The sequence below is a fragment of the Ranitomeya variabilis genome, chromosome 2 (genome assembly GCF_051348905.1).
Source record: "Ranitomeya variabilis isolate aRanVar5 chromosome 2, aRanVar5.hap1, whole genome shotgun sequence".
NCBI classification, from domain to species: Eukaryota; Metazoa; Chordata; class Amphibia; order Anura; family Dendrobatidae; genus Ranitomeya; species Ranitomeya variabilis.
Window position 1 is genome coordinate 947,180,265 of NC_135233.1, and position 14,623 is coordinate 947,194,887.

General features: G+C 44.4%; 1 protein-coding gene across 1 annotated transcript in view; it reads right to left on the reverse strand.

Annotated features, from left to right (window-relative positions):
- MED12L (mediator complex subunit 12L) overlaps positions 1-14,623 on the reverse strand; it is a 995,158-nt gene that overhangs the window by 873,552 nt on the left and 106,983 nt on the right. The window contains exon 12 of the mRNA XM_077290760.1: positions 5,622-5,753. Within this exon, the coding sequence (XP_077146875.1) occupies positions 5,622-5,753 (132 nt within the window). The remainder of the gene's footprint in view (positions 1-5,621; positions 5,754-14,623) is intronic.

Below are 14,623 nucleotides of genomic sequence, written 5' to 3' on the forward strand. Positions count from 1 at the left end.
TTTAAGCCTCGGTTCATCGGCCCGTACAAGATATTGGAGATTCTTAACCCTGTGTCCTTCCGTTTGGACCTCCCTGCATCTTTTTCTATTCATAATGTTTTTCATCGGTCATTGTTGCGCAGGTATGAGGTACCGGTTGTGCCTTCCGTTGAGCCTCCTGCTCCGGTGTTGGTTGAGGGCGAGTTGGAGTACGTTGTGGAAAAAATCTTGGACTCCCGTGTTTCCAGACGGAAACTCCAGTATCTGGTCAAATGGAAGGGATACGGTCAGGAGGATAATTCTTGGGTGACTGCCTCTGATGTTCATGCCTCCGATCTGGTCCGTGCCTTTCATAGGGCTCATCCTGATCGCCCTGGTGGTTCTGGTGAGGGTTCGGTGCCCCCTCCTTGAGGGGGGGGGTACTGTTGTGAAATTTGATTTTGGGCTCCCCCGGTGGCCACTGGTGGAATTGAACTGGTGTGCATCATCCCCTCTGTTCACCTGTTTCCATCAGGATGTGGGAGTCGCTATTTAACCTTGCTCCTCTGTCACTTCCATGCCGGTCAGCATTGTAATCAGAAGCCTTTCTGTGCATGTTCCTGCTGCTAGACAACTCCCAGCTAAGTTGGACTTTAGTCCTCGTTTGTTTTTGCATTTTGTTCCAGTTCACAGCTGTAGTTTCGTTTCTGTGTCTGGAAAGCTCTTGTGATCTGAAATTGCCACTCTGATGTTATGAGTTAATACTAGAGTCTTAAAGTAATTTCAGGATGGTATTTTGATAGGGTTTTCAGCTGACCATGAAAGTGCCCTTTCTGTCTTCCTGCTATCTAGTAAGCGGACCTCAATTTTGCTAAACCTATTTTCATACTACGTTTGTCATTTCATCTAAAATCACCGCCAATATATGTGGGGGCCTCTGTCTGCCTATCGGGGAAATTTCTCTAGAGGTGAGCCAGGACTATATTTTCCTCTGCCAGGATTAGTTAGTCCTCCGGCCGGCGCTGGGCGTCTAGGGATAAAAAACGTAGGCAACGCTACCCGGCTACTGTTAGTTGTGCGGCAGGTTTAGTTCATGGTCAGTTTAGTTTCCATCCTTCCAAGAGCTAGTACTTATGTTTGCTGGGCTATGTTCTCTTGCCATTGAGAACCATAACAGACAAAACAGCGACGCTGCAGCGATCAGCATCGTTGTCTGTATCGCTGCAGCGTCGCTGTGTGTGACGGGGCCTTTAGTCAAACACAAAGGGTGAGACATGTCAGTGAAAGAGATTAGGGTAGGGAGAAGCCACAGTGGACATGCCTTTTGGATGCAGCTTCTCTGAAACGCTGCAGATTTTCAGAGTAAGACATAGTAGCCATAATAGTGTAACCACCAGTGTCTGACTCATGCTACCTATGGCTCAAGAAACATGAATGTCCAGTCAGGCTGTCTATAAATGACAAAATATCTATTTGTAAATAATAGGGATGAGTGAGCACTAAAATGCTCGGATGCTCGTTACTCAAACTGAGTAATTCCTAATGCTCGGATGTTCATTTTGAGTAATGAGTGGGAAATCTGAGCATTTTTCCGGTTGACCCTACAAGGAGGCAGTGAAAATTTTTAAACTCGATGGAAAAAGCGCCTGAATGGAAGGAGAACAGCATGGGGAAGACACCTGGAGGCATCTCTGACTCCCAGATTGCTGCTGAGAACAATGGTGTCAAGCTGACAAGAAATTGGAGTTTACAGTTACAAAAATGTTAAGAAACATTCTTTCCTGTATAACTTATTATATATAAGACAAAAATTTCTTAAAAAGGAATAATTTCAGTAAACCAAAACTAATTTTTTAAACTACAAACTATAGTGCCCCATTCAAATATTGTGAACAAAGTATAGGTGTGATACTTCTACACTCATAAAAGCTCTGCACACAGTGCAAAGCCTGGCAACAATTAGAAGCAGGGTCATCCATACACCCTTGAAGGCATCAACTGTAGTACTTCATTCAAATATTGTGAACCAAGTGTAGCTGTGGAATTCCTACACTCAAAAGGCTCTGCACACAGTGCAAAGCCAGAAAAAACATATAAGGCGAGTAATTTATACATAATTGAAAGAACCAAATAGAGTGCCTCATAAAAAAAATATAGTTGTGGCACTTCTACACTCAAAGACATTTCACACAGTGTAACGCCAGAAAAAAATTATGAGGGTCATTCAGTCCTCCATAGACCTTTTGAAGGCAACATCTGGCAGCCTCATTCCAATATATTGAAAGTGTAATTGATGTACTCCTACACTCATAAAGACTTTGCACATAGTGCAAAGCCAAGGAAAAATGATAAGGAGGGTCATCTAATCATCCACAGATCCTTGAAGGCAACAATTGGTGAGCCTCATTCAAATATTTTGAAAGTGTAGTTGATGTACTCCCACACCCATTGAGGCTTTGCACAAAGTGCAAAGCCAGGGAAAAATTATAAGACGGATGATACAGTCATCCATAGACCCTTGAAGGCACCAGCGGGCAATCCTAATTCAAATATTTTGAAAGTGTGGTTAATGTATTCCTACACTCATAAAGGCTTTGCACTTGATTGCAAAGCCCTAAACCCTGCCTAGAGGCTGTATTCTGTCACTCTCCCTGCTCCTGCAACTGTCCGTAGGCTAAATGCATAATGTATCTGATACAAACAGCAAAGCACAAGATTAGCACTTAGAATGACTGTTAGTACGATGGTTCAGCATCAGCACCAGTATCAACACAAGAGGACTCTTATTCATTAAACTCTGCACACACAGACTGGATAACTGCTCTCTACCTCCAATCAGAACAGTACCTGAGCTGTGCAATGGTGTCAGTGAGCCAAGCGCAGTGGCGTCAGTCCTTTTATAACATTGGATGAGGTAATGCGGCCAGCCAATCACAGTAATGACACAACCAAGATGGCTATCTCAGTGACAGTGAGGCAATAAACGCATGCTTATTGGCTGTGTAATACAGTAGATGCCAAACAATGGGGTGGGGATTCAAGCTTCAAATCCGAGCATCAGCCAATGCTCATTGAGTGCCGAGCACATCCGAGCACCCAGATACTTAAGTGATAGCCGAGTATCACCGAGCACACTCACTCATCCCTAGTAAATAATTTAGTTTACTGCATTAGGTTTTAAACTTAACCAAGTAGTTTAGTGTTGACTGCAGGCAGGGTTACAGACTGACTAGGAATTCTTGGACAGTCCATAAAAAGAGGACACTTTTTTGCCCTGTCCATAAACAAAATTGAGTTTTCCTTTAGTTTGCAGAAACTCCTACAGATCATTTTGACTGTAATTATCATTTTACAGCTTACAGTGAAGGCATCTGATATCTCATATCGGAATTCTGGACTGTAGACATGTATCACTTAAAATCATAATGATGTATCATGGTGTTCCAATTTAGCCATTAATTATATTGTCTGTCCGTGATTTTTTTATATTCCAGAAAAAATGAAAAGTCAAGTTGGCAACCCTGTTTGCAGGAGGACAGGTTTTCTGTTTACTTTCTTGTTTGTTTGTTTTTTAATAATTATAATTTGCAGTGGAAATAAGTTTCCATAAAACAATGATACATTACATATGGAGACACATGGTGTATAGTGGGCAAACGTTCATTTTTTCTAAAAAAAACTAAATCAGGATTCGCATCACACATTTTCATTACATTTTAAAGAGAATCTGTCAGCAGGTTTTTTCCTCCTCATCTAAGAGCATCATAATGTAAGCAAATAATACCTGAATGCAAAGATGTGTCACTTAGTTTACTGTGTGCAGCTGTTCTGATACAATCAGAGTTTTTAGATTTAGCAATGCATCAGAGCTGAGAAAGCTAACCCCGCCCACACCAGACTCTGTATGTACACAATCAATTGACAGCGAGCTGCTTATCATAGGAGGGAGTGGAGTTAGACGAGTTCCTGCGCGTCAGCTAGTCACAGCAATGATAATCACCAGGTGATGAAACCTTCAGTAATAAGTAGACAACAGCCCACAGCCTGACATGTGACACATCGATGAATTCAGTGCTTCAATCTATACCTAATGCTGTCCTCAGATTACATAGCAAAAACCTACTGACAGACTCCCTTCAAGTCTATCGGCACACAGGGTCTTTTTGAATCAGAAACTGAGCAGAATCTCCAAGTTTTTGAGGACCATTTGGAGAATTTCTGATCAATTTCTGATCGGTCTATGCTCTAAAATCTCCTAAAAAAAAAAAAAAGCCTCTGTGCGCACATGCTCTAAATCATATTATAATTCATACAGTGGAACATTCTCATTGCATTGTGTGTTTACACATGTGCTTGCTTTACATGACTCTTGCTTTGTATTAAGGGTGCGTGTCCATGGTCCATAATGATGGCGCTTTGGATGGAGCTGAAAACCCGCTTCGCCCAAAGCACCGCCCCCTTCTGTACGTGCGGTGATTCCGGATGTGTTCATTGCACACATCCGGAATCTCCGCACCCCGTACATAGGGCCCTGTGATTTACCTTGCGGCGACGGAGTGTTGCCGCAAGGTAAACAGACATGCTGCGTTCTAAAAAGATGCGCCGCATGTCCGTAAACGCAGGGCCGCCGGCTGCGTGTTACCACGCATAGTGAAGACGGGATTTCATAAAATCCCCTCCACTATGCTGTAACATCTGGACGCTGCGGGTTGAATGCTGCAGCTGTACGCAGCATTCAGTCCGCAGCTAATCCGGATGTAATCCTGAATGTGGACACATACCCTAAGTAGAAACATGGTGAGCCCAGCTAGCAAGGCAAACTGTTGTGAATTCCGTTCTCGGACTCCCTCCTGTGGTCATGAATGGTACTTTGGTTAGTTCTGCTCTTGGACTCCCTCTGGTGGCTTTGACCGGAACTGCTGGTCACTGAGGTTGGCTTTGTCAGCTGCTCTCGTTTATTGCTATGCTGGCTTCCCTATTTAACTCCACTCAGATCGTTACTTCATGCCAGCTGTCAATGTTTTAGTATTGGTTCAGATCTCTCTTGGACTTCTCTGAGGACCTGTCTACTCCAGCAGAAGCTAAGTCTTTGCTAGCTCATTTGTTGTTACTGCTTCCTGAATATATTTCTTAGTACTGCTAATTTCTAGTCCAGCTTGCTATCATGATATTCCCTTGCTAGCTGGAAGCTCTGGGGTGCAGAGTGGCACCTCCACACCATGAGTCAGTGTGGGGAGTCTTTTTGCTTACTCTGCGTGGTTTTTTGTAGTCTTTTGTGCTGACCGCATAGTTCCCTTTTCTATCCTCTGACTATTTAGTGTAGTCTGGCCTCCTATGCTAAAACCTGTTTCATTCCTGTGTTTGTGACTTTCCTCTTAACTCACAGTCAATATATGTGGGGGTCTGCCTTTACCTTTGGGGAATTTCTCTGAGGCAAGGTTAGGCTTCTATTTCTATCTTTAGGGGTAGTTAGCTCTTAGGCTGTGAAGAGGCATCTAGGGAGAGTTAGGTATGCTCCACGGCTATTTCTAGTGTGTGTGATAGGAGTAGGGTTTGCGGTCAGCAGAGTTCCCACTTTCCCAGACTTGTTCTGATTACTAGTTTACTCATCAGGTCATTCCGGGTGCTCCTAACCACCAGGTCCATAGCAGCAAACCACTCACCTCCGCCTCGATTTCCAGCTGCCTCTTTTCAAGAAGCTTAGCCACCACCATGGCTCGGTGTTTTCCAGACCGCTTGCAGCTAACAGCCCATTCACAAAGTAAAGTGACCACTACTTCATCTCCAGGAGGCACCTTTCAAAGACAAATAATATAATATAGTATAAATCTACAACTCCTACATGTTCCACAGCAAATTTCAATCATTAAACCAATTAACAGACAAATAATGAAAGAAGATAAAAGAATAGGGAAAATTCAAAAAGGATACTGGCCATAAGACCTTACAGTCTAAACAGTATGAGTGGAGTAATACAGGTACAAGGTTTTACCATTGTTCAGACATTACCTGCAGAGTTTAAGATAATTTCCTTGTAAACCTAGATATATCACAAAGTATTGTACCAGTAAGGGTACTGTCACACAGTGGCACTTTGATCGCTACGACGGTACGATCTGTGACGTTCCAGCGATATCCATACGATATCGCTGTGTCTGACACGCAGCAGCGATCAGGGACCCTGCTGAGAATCGTACGTCGTAGCAGATCGTTTGGAAATTTATTTCGTTGCTGGATCTCCCGCTGTCATCGCTGGATCGTTGTGTGTGACAGCGATCCAGCGATGCGTTCGCTTGTAACCAGGGTAAACATCGGGTTACTAAGCGCAGGGCCGCGCTTAGTAACCCGATGTTTACCCTGGTTACCAGCGTAAAAGTAAAAAAAAAAAAACCGTACATACTCACATTCCAGTGTCCGTCAGGTCCCTTGCCGTCTGCTTCCCGCTCTGACTGACTCCCGGCCGTAAGGCAGTACAGAGCACAGCGGTGACGTCACCGCTGTGATCTGCTTTCACTTTACGGCAGCACTCAGTCAGAGCGGGAAGCAGACGGCAAGGGACCTGAAGGACACCGGAATGTGAGTATGTACGGTTTGTTTGTTTTTTTACTTTTACACTGGTAACCAGGGTAAACATCGGGTTACTAAGCGCGGCCCTGCACTTAGTAACCCGATGTTTACCCTGGTTACCCGGGGCCTTCGGCATCGTTGGTCGCTGGAGAGCGGTCTGTGTGACAGCTCTCCAGCGACCACACAACCACTTTCCAACGATCACGGCCAGTTCGTATCGCTGGTCGTGATCGTTGGAAAGTTGCAGAGTGTGACAGTACCTTTAGGCAAGGTTCACACTAATACGGTGCTTGACATCTAGCACTACATCAGGGTTTCCTCTGGAATCCCCCCAAAATAATATTTAGATGTGAACCCCAACACAACCTCATGTTGGAAAAAGACAAATACTGCAAGGATGGAGGCCATACTGTGTCCACCATGACTACTGGCTCTATTGATGTGATTGACTCTGTCGCAGCTCTGGCGAAGTTCCCATTGGAATACAGGTTTTTCTGAGGATTCTGACAATAGAAAAAAAGATAGTGCTCGACGCATTGCACTGTATAAGTGTGAATCCAGCCTAAGGCAGCTAATTTGTTCCTTCAGTGCTAACAGTTCCATGGTTTTCCACTCTCTATATGCATTGCAGCAGTTATAGTATATTATCTGTCGCTACTCTATGTTATGAGAACGTTTTTAAGCCTAGCAAAACCCTTCAGAGGCATACATGATAGACAGAAGCAATACAGTTCTTTCATTAGATTAAAAGAAGATCCATCACCAGATAATACAATACTGATTGCTCACTCTCTTAATCCAGATGAGGCTGTGTGCTTATGTAGAGTGGTGGAGATGGTGTTCCACTCACTAACACTTGTTAAATGTATTTTATAGTTATGTATGGTATATGAAAGCAAAACCCCCTGGGGCTGAAGTATAGCCTAGACAGGGTTAACTGTAACGGCAGGCCCAGATGGGGAGGGGGAACTGAGAGTTAGCTTCAAGTTCAGGAAGTGTTAGTTCAGTTAGAGGCAGTGTGGTGAGGTGCTTGGAGTGGTCATATGCAGTGGGCTGCTAGTACCAACATAAGCCTGTTACATGGGGCAGTGGATTGCCACAGAACCCTTCCAGGTGAGTTCGACTGTTGGGCCTGGGACCTAGAAATGGATGTCCGGGCCTTTGGGTGCACTAAGCCTGCGGTGCTTCAGGGAAAGATAAGAATAAGGTGGAAGGCAATGGAATTAGAAAGATGAATGCTCTACCCAGACCGAGAACTAGGGCTGAAGTTATGTCTGGTACCTTTAGGAAAACTGTAACCTGTTGTGCCCTATCCTACATGCTTCATTGTAATGACCGTAAACAGCCAAGTAAAAGTTTGACAATTAAAAGGTATTCGGTGCCCCCTGGATTGTGTGCTGCTAAGATTCTAGAAGATTAAAGCTTGGAGCCAGGGGAGGACTAAAGGCCCCGTCTCACATAGCGAGATTGCTAGCGAGATCGCTGCTGAGTCACAAGTTTTGTGACGCAACAGCGATCTCAGTAGCGATCTCGCTATGTGTGACACGTACCAGCGATCAGGCCCCTGCTGTGAGATCGCTGGTCGTGTCGGAATGGCCTGGACCTTTTTTTGGTCGTTGAGGCCCCGCTGACATCGCTGAATCGGTGTGTGTGACACCGATCCAGCGATCTCTTCACTGGTAACCAGGGTAAACATCGGGTTACTAAGCGCAGGGCCGCGCTTAGTAACCCGATGTTTACCCTGGTTACCAAAAAAACAAACAGTACATACTCGCCTTTCGGTGTCCAGGTCCCTTGCCGTCTGCTTCCTGCTCTGACTGCCGGCCGGAAAGTGAGAGCAGATCACAGCAGTGACGTCACCGCTGCGCTCTGCTCTCAGTGTACGGCGGCTCAGTCAGAGCAGGAAGCAGACGGCGAGGGACCTGGACACCGAAAGGCGAGTATGTACTGTTTGTTTTTTTTGGTAACCAGGGTAAACATCGGGTTACTAAGCGCGGCCCTGCGCTTAGTAACCCGATGTTTACCCTGGTTACCGGGTGCTGCAGGGGGACTTCGGCATCGTTGATGACAGTTTCAACGATGCCGAAGTCGTTCCCCTGATCGTTGGTCGCTGGAGAGAGCTGTCTGTGTGACAGCTCCCCAGCGACCACACAGCGACAAAACAGCGACGCTGCAGCGATCAGCATCGTTGTCTGTATCGCTGCAGCGTCGCTGTGTGAGACGGGGCCTTAAGGGCCACAAGTAAGTGTGATGCACCTCACACACAGCAGCACATCTGGATTGGGACACGATTTTCCTGTAGGATGCCAGAGCGTGGAGAAGCAGCCGCTTGTCCACGACTACCTCACTAAGGCACCTTACATTTGGCGTAGTCAACAGGATGCAACATTCAAACACAGAGATGGTGGACCAGTCTGTAACCTAGTCAGTTAGGGGAAATATACCCTTGGGGGCTATGAGCAGAAATGTTCTCAAGTTCATGGGAAGAAGCATATCACTTTGGGATCGACTAGAGATTGAAGAGCATGCTATTCATCTATCCCCTGATCCCCACTGTTCAGGCCGAGTTAGCACTCCTGACCCTGGATGGGGAGGCTCAACAGACGGTCATGTACATCCCACCCAGGGACCATGAGTAAAGTGATAAAATCTTAGAGGACATGTACAGTGACATTGCAGACTTAGGGCACCTCCACATGCTGTTTCAGCATGTCAAAGGAGAAAGTGACATACTAGCTCAGTATGTTAATGCATTGCAAGAAGTGACAACCCATATCACCAGGAAGACCCACAGAGGGCTGGGTGCATTGGCTATAATGCAACTGGATTAACTAGTTGCTGGACCCATACTTGAGACAGACCTTAATGGAGCGTCTGCGCATGAATCCAGATCTTGGCTTTCTTGAGGTCAGCGCTGAAACTAGAGTCTTAGAAATGGAAGCTGATGTCCTAACAGACATGGTCTGGAGCCATGAGGTGGCCATCCCTGGATCGGTACACGTGGAGCCCGAGTGGGTTCAGGAGTTACATCAGGAAATATGAGATATCCCATCTGCAGGCTGGTCGAAACCAAGGGGAACCAATTTGTGCCAGACAAATTGCAGGTAGAGCAAGTTCTTGCAATGGACCTGGTCAGGTGACTCATATGACAGGGTTCCTGGCTAAAAAAGCACTGCGTGCCAAACCGCTGGGAGATTTTGCGCCAAGGAGAGCAGAGCAGACATGAAACAGGGATAACGCTAAGACCAGCATGACAGGCCTAAGCGGAAAGCGTATGCAACAAAGGTGTCAGTAATCTCCTGACAAAAGTCTAGACAACGTCCAGTGAAACCCAGAGTCCAGACTGCAACGGCCAAGACCAGGAACTGTGCCACACACTAGTCAAGCTCCAGGGGCCAGACAGCACTTGTCAAGAGACGAGGCCAAGTCCTTCCTACCGCAGGAGACGTCCGCTGACTGTCATGCACCAAAACCCCATGAGGAGACGGCGACGAGAGTTGCAGAGAAAGCAGGGCCATCACTTCCAGCTATAATATACGTTACCGAGGATGGCCTTGGCTTGGACATCAGATGGGGAGGGGGCTGGTTGGTGCGTGGGAGGCTCAATGCATTTTAATAGACTCAATCAGAAAGCCTTGCGGCCTAGCGGGAAAACCCAGTAACTCCCATAAACTGGCATAGCTTCCTTGTAAAGAGAACATTAGTGTTATACAGTGAAAAGCTTTCATTGTTATCACAATTGTATCATTATATGGTTAATTTTTGATTAGCATTGTTTGATAACATATAACATCAAGTGTCTTAGAACTACTGTAAATTACACCCTTCGCTGACTGTTCTTGTCAGCATCAGTTCTCGTGTCCTCTGTGTGTTGGATTCGATCACATGAATTACACTTACGGTACTTTGAAAAGCCATATAAAAATGGCTATAAATCCATGACCTAAATTGAAAGGTGCTTTCCAGGATTTGATTATTAATATTGTGTTCCAGCTTCCATAAACTCCACAACTATTTAATAAGTATGGAAATGGCACAGATCTGTACACTGTGAATTGGAGAGCGTTTTGGGTACAATGTACAGTGCTGTGGTACTTACACTGCATCATGGAACCTTCAATCAGCTAATTTTGGGAGTGTGAGAGCCAAACCCCATCAATCTGGACCTTTGCTGATCAGGTGATGATAGATTTCATTTAACAAGGGCTTTTTACCATTTACTCAGCCTGGATGGTCACATCTTGACACCGTCCAGGTTGAAAACCATTTATCCCCCAGACATAGATTACGGCATGGGACAGAGCGATGAACAGGTGAGGGATATGGTTGCTTTTTATTTTTGTTTTATTACAGTAGACAAGGGCTTCGGTGGAATGGGAGTTAGGTGAGTATAACTAAGTTTGTTATTTTTAAATAAAAAAGAAAGTAAAATTGTGTTTTGATTTATTTCAAAATAAAGATTTTATACTTGCTGAGTGTTTATTTACAATATAATTGTAGGATTAGTAATGGATAGGTGTCTTATAGACACCTCTTCATTACTAAGCCGTGGCCCCTTATCAGCCTGAGATTACCAGCTACCAGCTGTCTGCTTTAGCTTGGCTGTTTGTCAAAAATGGGGGGACCCCATGCCATTTTTTAAAATTATTTATTTATATACAGTAGGTGTTTGGTAAAGACGCTAAACTTTACTGTTCGGGTTTGCCCATCTTTAACAGGGAGGATTGTTTTCAGCAGTCTACAGCCTGTATGACCATAATAATAGATTAGATAGGTCAAACGTGGTGACAGATTTTTTTATACTTTCACACTTGCGTTGTGTGACGTACGTCGCAATCCGTCATTTTGGGGAAAAAAATGGATCCTGCAAATGTGCCCGCAGGATGCGTTTTTTTTTCCCATAGACTTGTGTTGCCGACTGATCGCGACGTATGGCCATACGTCGCGTCCATCGTGCACTGGATGCGTCGTGTTTTGGTGGACCGTCGGCACGAAAAAACGCTCAAGGGAACGTTTTTTTGTACGCCACGTCCGCCATTTTCTACCGCACATGCGCGGCCGGAAATCCGCCCCCTCCTCCCCGGACTTTAGAATGGGCAGCGGATGCGTTGAAAAACTGCATCCGCTGCCCACGTCATGCCACATTTTCACAAGGTGCGTTGGTACGTTGGGCTGACGCTTAGCGCCGGACCCGTACCGACGCAAGTGTGAAAGTAGCCTACCCTGTAAGTGGAGACATAGATATGTTGTCTATTACTCAGACAACACATTCTCAATCTCTATGTTTCCCCATGTAAAATAACAGCCTGTACTCACCTCTAAAACTGACATCTGGAAGAAGTGAGATCTGCTGCTGCTCTGTGACTTCCTCTGGATTACTGGATACTATTACTATTTCTCTGGAGGTCAGGTACAGTATGTCTAAATGAAGTGATAGTAAAGCAGCCCAGCAGTGGCTGGTAATAGGCTGCCAGGCTTACAAGACATAACAATGTAGAGCTCAGCCAGGGCCGTAGTCGTGGCGGAGCTCATCAGGCTTGGTGTGCCCTGACCTCCCTCCACATATAAATCACGTTTCACTTCCAGCTTACTTGTTTCTCCATACACTGCGTCATCTGGGTTTTTCATTGATTCTCCAGGGTCACCTTTGGCCATTTGTGTAATAACAGAGACGCAGTCCAATAGCAACTCATAACGCAAATCTTTACTTTCAAAACTTCACAGTACATCCAGGTTCAACACAGCATTCTCAGGAGATTTTACATTACACATCGTTACAGATTTTTCTTCGCTACTCAGCCTGTCACACAACTTGAGATCAGGTCGTACCGCAATGTACGTTTTCTCAGCGTCCTCACTGTTTAGGCTCACTTCCACTGGGTGTTCCTTCAGTCTCTCTGCCCCAGACCTGAGGGCATCTACCCAGGCTACAACCTGACACATGGTGAGTGACCCGCCTGTCTGTCCTACTGTGTCCACTTTCTTAGCTTCCATCCTTGAAGCCCTAACTTATGCAATGCCTGCAGCTGTATCTGTGTTGTTTCCCATTCACTTGATGTCTGGGCACTCTCTTATGATCAACGTTACAGGGTCGCCCGGGCCTAAGCCTCACCCAAGCTCTATGGGCACCCTCGCCCTTTTCAGAGAAATCAGGAAGCTCCCTTCCTCTAACTAACATGACCCCTCCTACATTAACTATTTACCCTGATCTGGAGCATTGCTAGTCTATGTGAACAAAATGCCCCCATCTTGTGGCCCAATATGTGTACTGCGCTCTCCCTGCATACCATACATTTGGTACAGCCACAGGAACATTAAAATACATATATTCAACATATAAACATATATATAGCAGCAAGCAGCATTAAATATACATTTCAATAACAGTACAAAACAACGTACGTACATCTACAAATACTCCAACCCGGGACATGCTCGGAGGCTCAGGGCGGCTACTGCAACCCCCTTACAACAACACACATGGGACCCGATGCCAACATCACTGGAATGGCAACAGCACCAGAGGTGAGAGTACAGGCTGTTGTATCTGTCTCAAAATAGTGGACAACTTACTGTAACAAGGACTTTGTAAATCACTTGTTTTGTCTTAAAGAGGTATTCCCATCTTCAAGATCCTATCCCAATATGTAGTGGATAATAATAATAGCAAATACTTATAAACTAAAAATGTAGCATAGTTCTTCTGATTCGCTATATCACTTACCCCATGTGCAAGAAATTGCAGTAGCTTAGGTATGCAAGGTTAAGACGACTCATAGTGACAGTTGTTCACAGTGATAACCATGGATACCTAATTTACTGCAATGCCCTACACATAGGGTAAAAGACATTGAGAATCAGAAGAACTATACTACATGTATAATTGGATGTATTAGCTTTTATTAATATTATTATTATTATTTAATCTACTACATATAGGGACAGGATCTTGGAGACGGGAATAACCCTTTAACTCCCCAGCTTACATTACTTGCATTACTTGTTGAACATAGGATAATGCCTCATATGTTGCACACAGTCCATAAACACCAATTCACACACTATAGCTCTTAATGAGAACATCTTGGGAAGAACGGTTTTACGTCACATCTTATTGTGCAAATATTTTCAAAACTCTAAAATTAGTGACACATATTGGGTAATCAGTTTATTTTCTGTAAGTTTGGAATCTGTTTATTTTCTCTGCAAATAAGGTGACCGAATAGTGGAAATTTCCTGTGTGTGGCATTTCTCTCCTCTGCAACAGAAGAAATTCAGTTGTTGCAATGACTCATACTTTACTGCCATGATTGAGTAGAGACAGTGAGCACTGCATCATGTGCAGAACACTTGCGACAGGGCAGTCCCTTTTACACCTAAATCCTACTGTCTGCTGCCTACAAAATGTTTTTTTTGTTATGACGTGCAGTATAGTTACAGGTAGTAGGATGACTCACAGCAAAGAATGCCCGACATCGATTCATTTTTTTTTTTCAAAGCGGCTACTTTTTAAACAATAATGAAAAGTTGAAACCAAATACTGAGTCTGACATTTGGGCTTATTTTTTTTCTTTTAAAGGTGATATATGAAATAAGAAAGTATTTTATTTTTTCCAGAAACAGTGACACTGTTGTTCACGGGTTGTATCATTTACTTGACAAAATTACAGTTGTTTCTAAAAAAAAGGAAAAAAAAGGAATTGTTGCTGCACTGTTGTCCTATGGTTCCCTTTTGTGAATATGAGGAGACCAGAGCTATCACACAGGTTTACAGGATTAGGAAAATATAAATACTTTTGTCTAAAACCCCCCACCCCCCAAAAAAACTAGGACCATATTTGTTCACAGGTTCTGCCTGCTACAGGATCTTAAAGACACCCTTCTCCTATCAAAGATTTTATCCTCTTAACATATTACAATTATCATATTATATAGCACTGTGTACTTACAATTGCTCGTTTTGCCTTTCTATGCATCTAATTCTTCTCTTTTCCATTAGGTCTATGACATTATGTGATTACAGTAAACCCTTTCTGACATTAGACGTACTATCCCGTCGAGGTGGGGTGGGCCCGTATGCCCACCAACAGGATAGTAC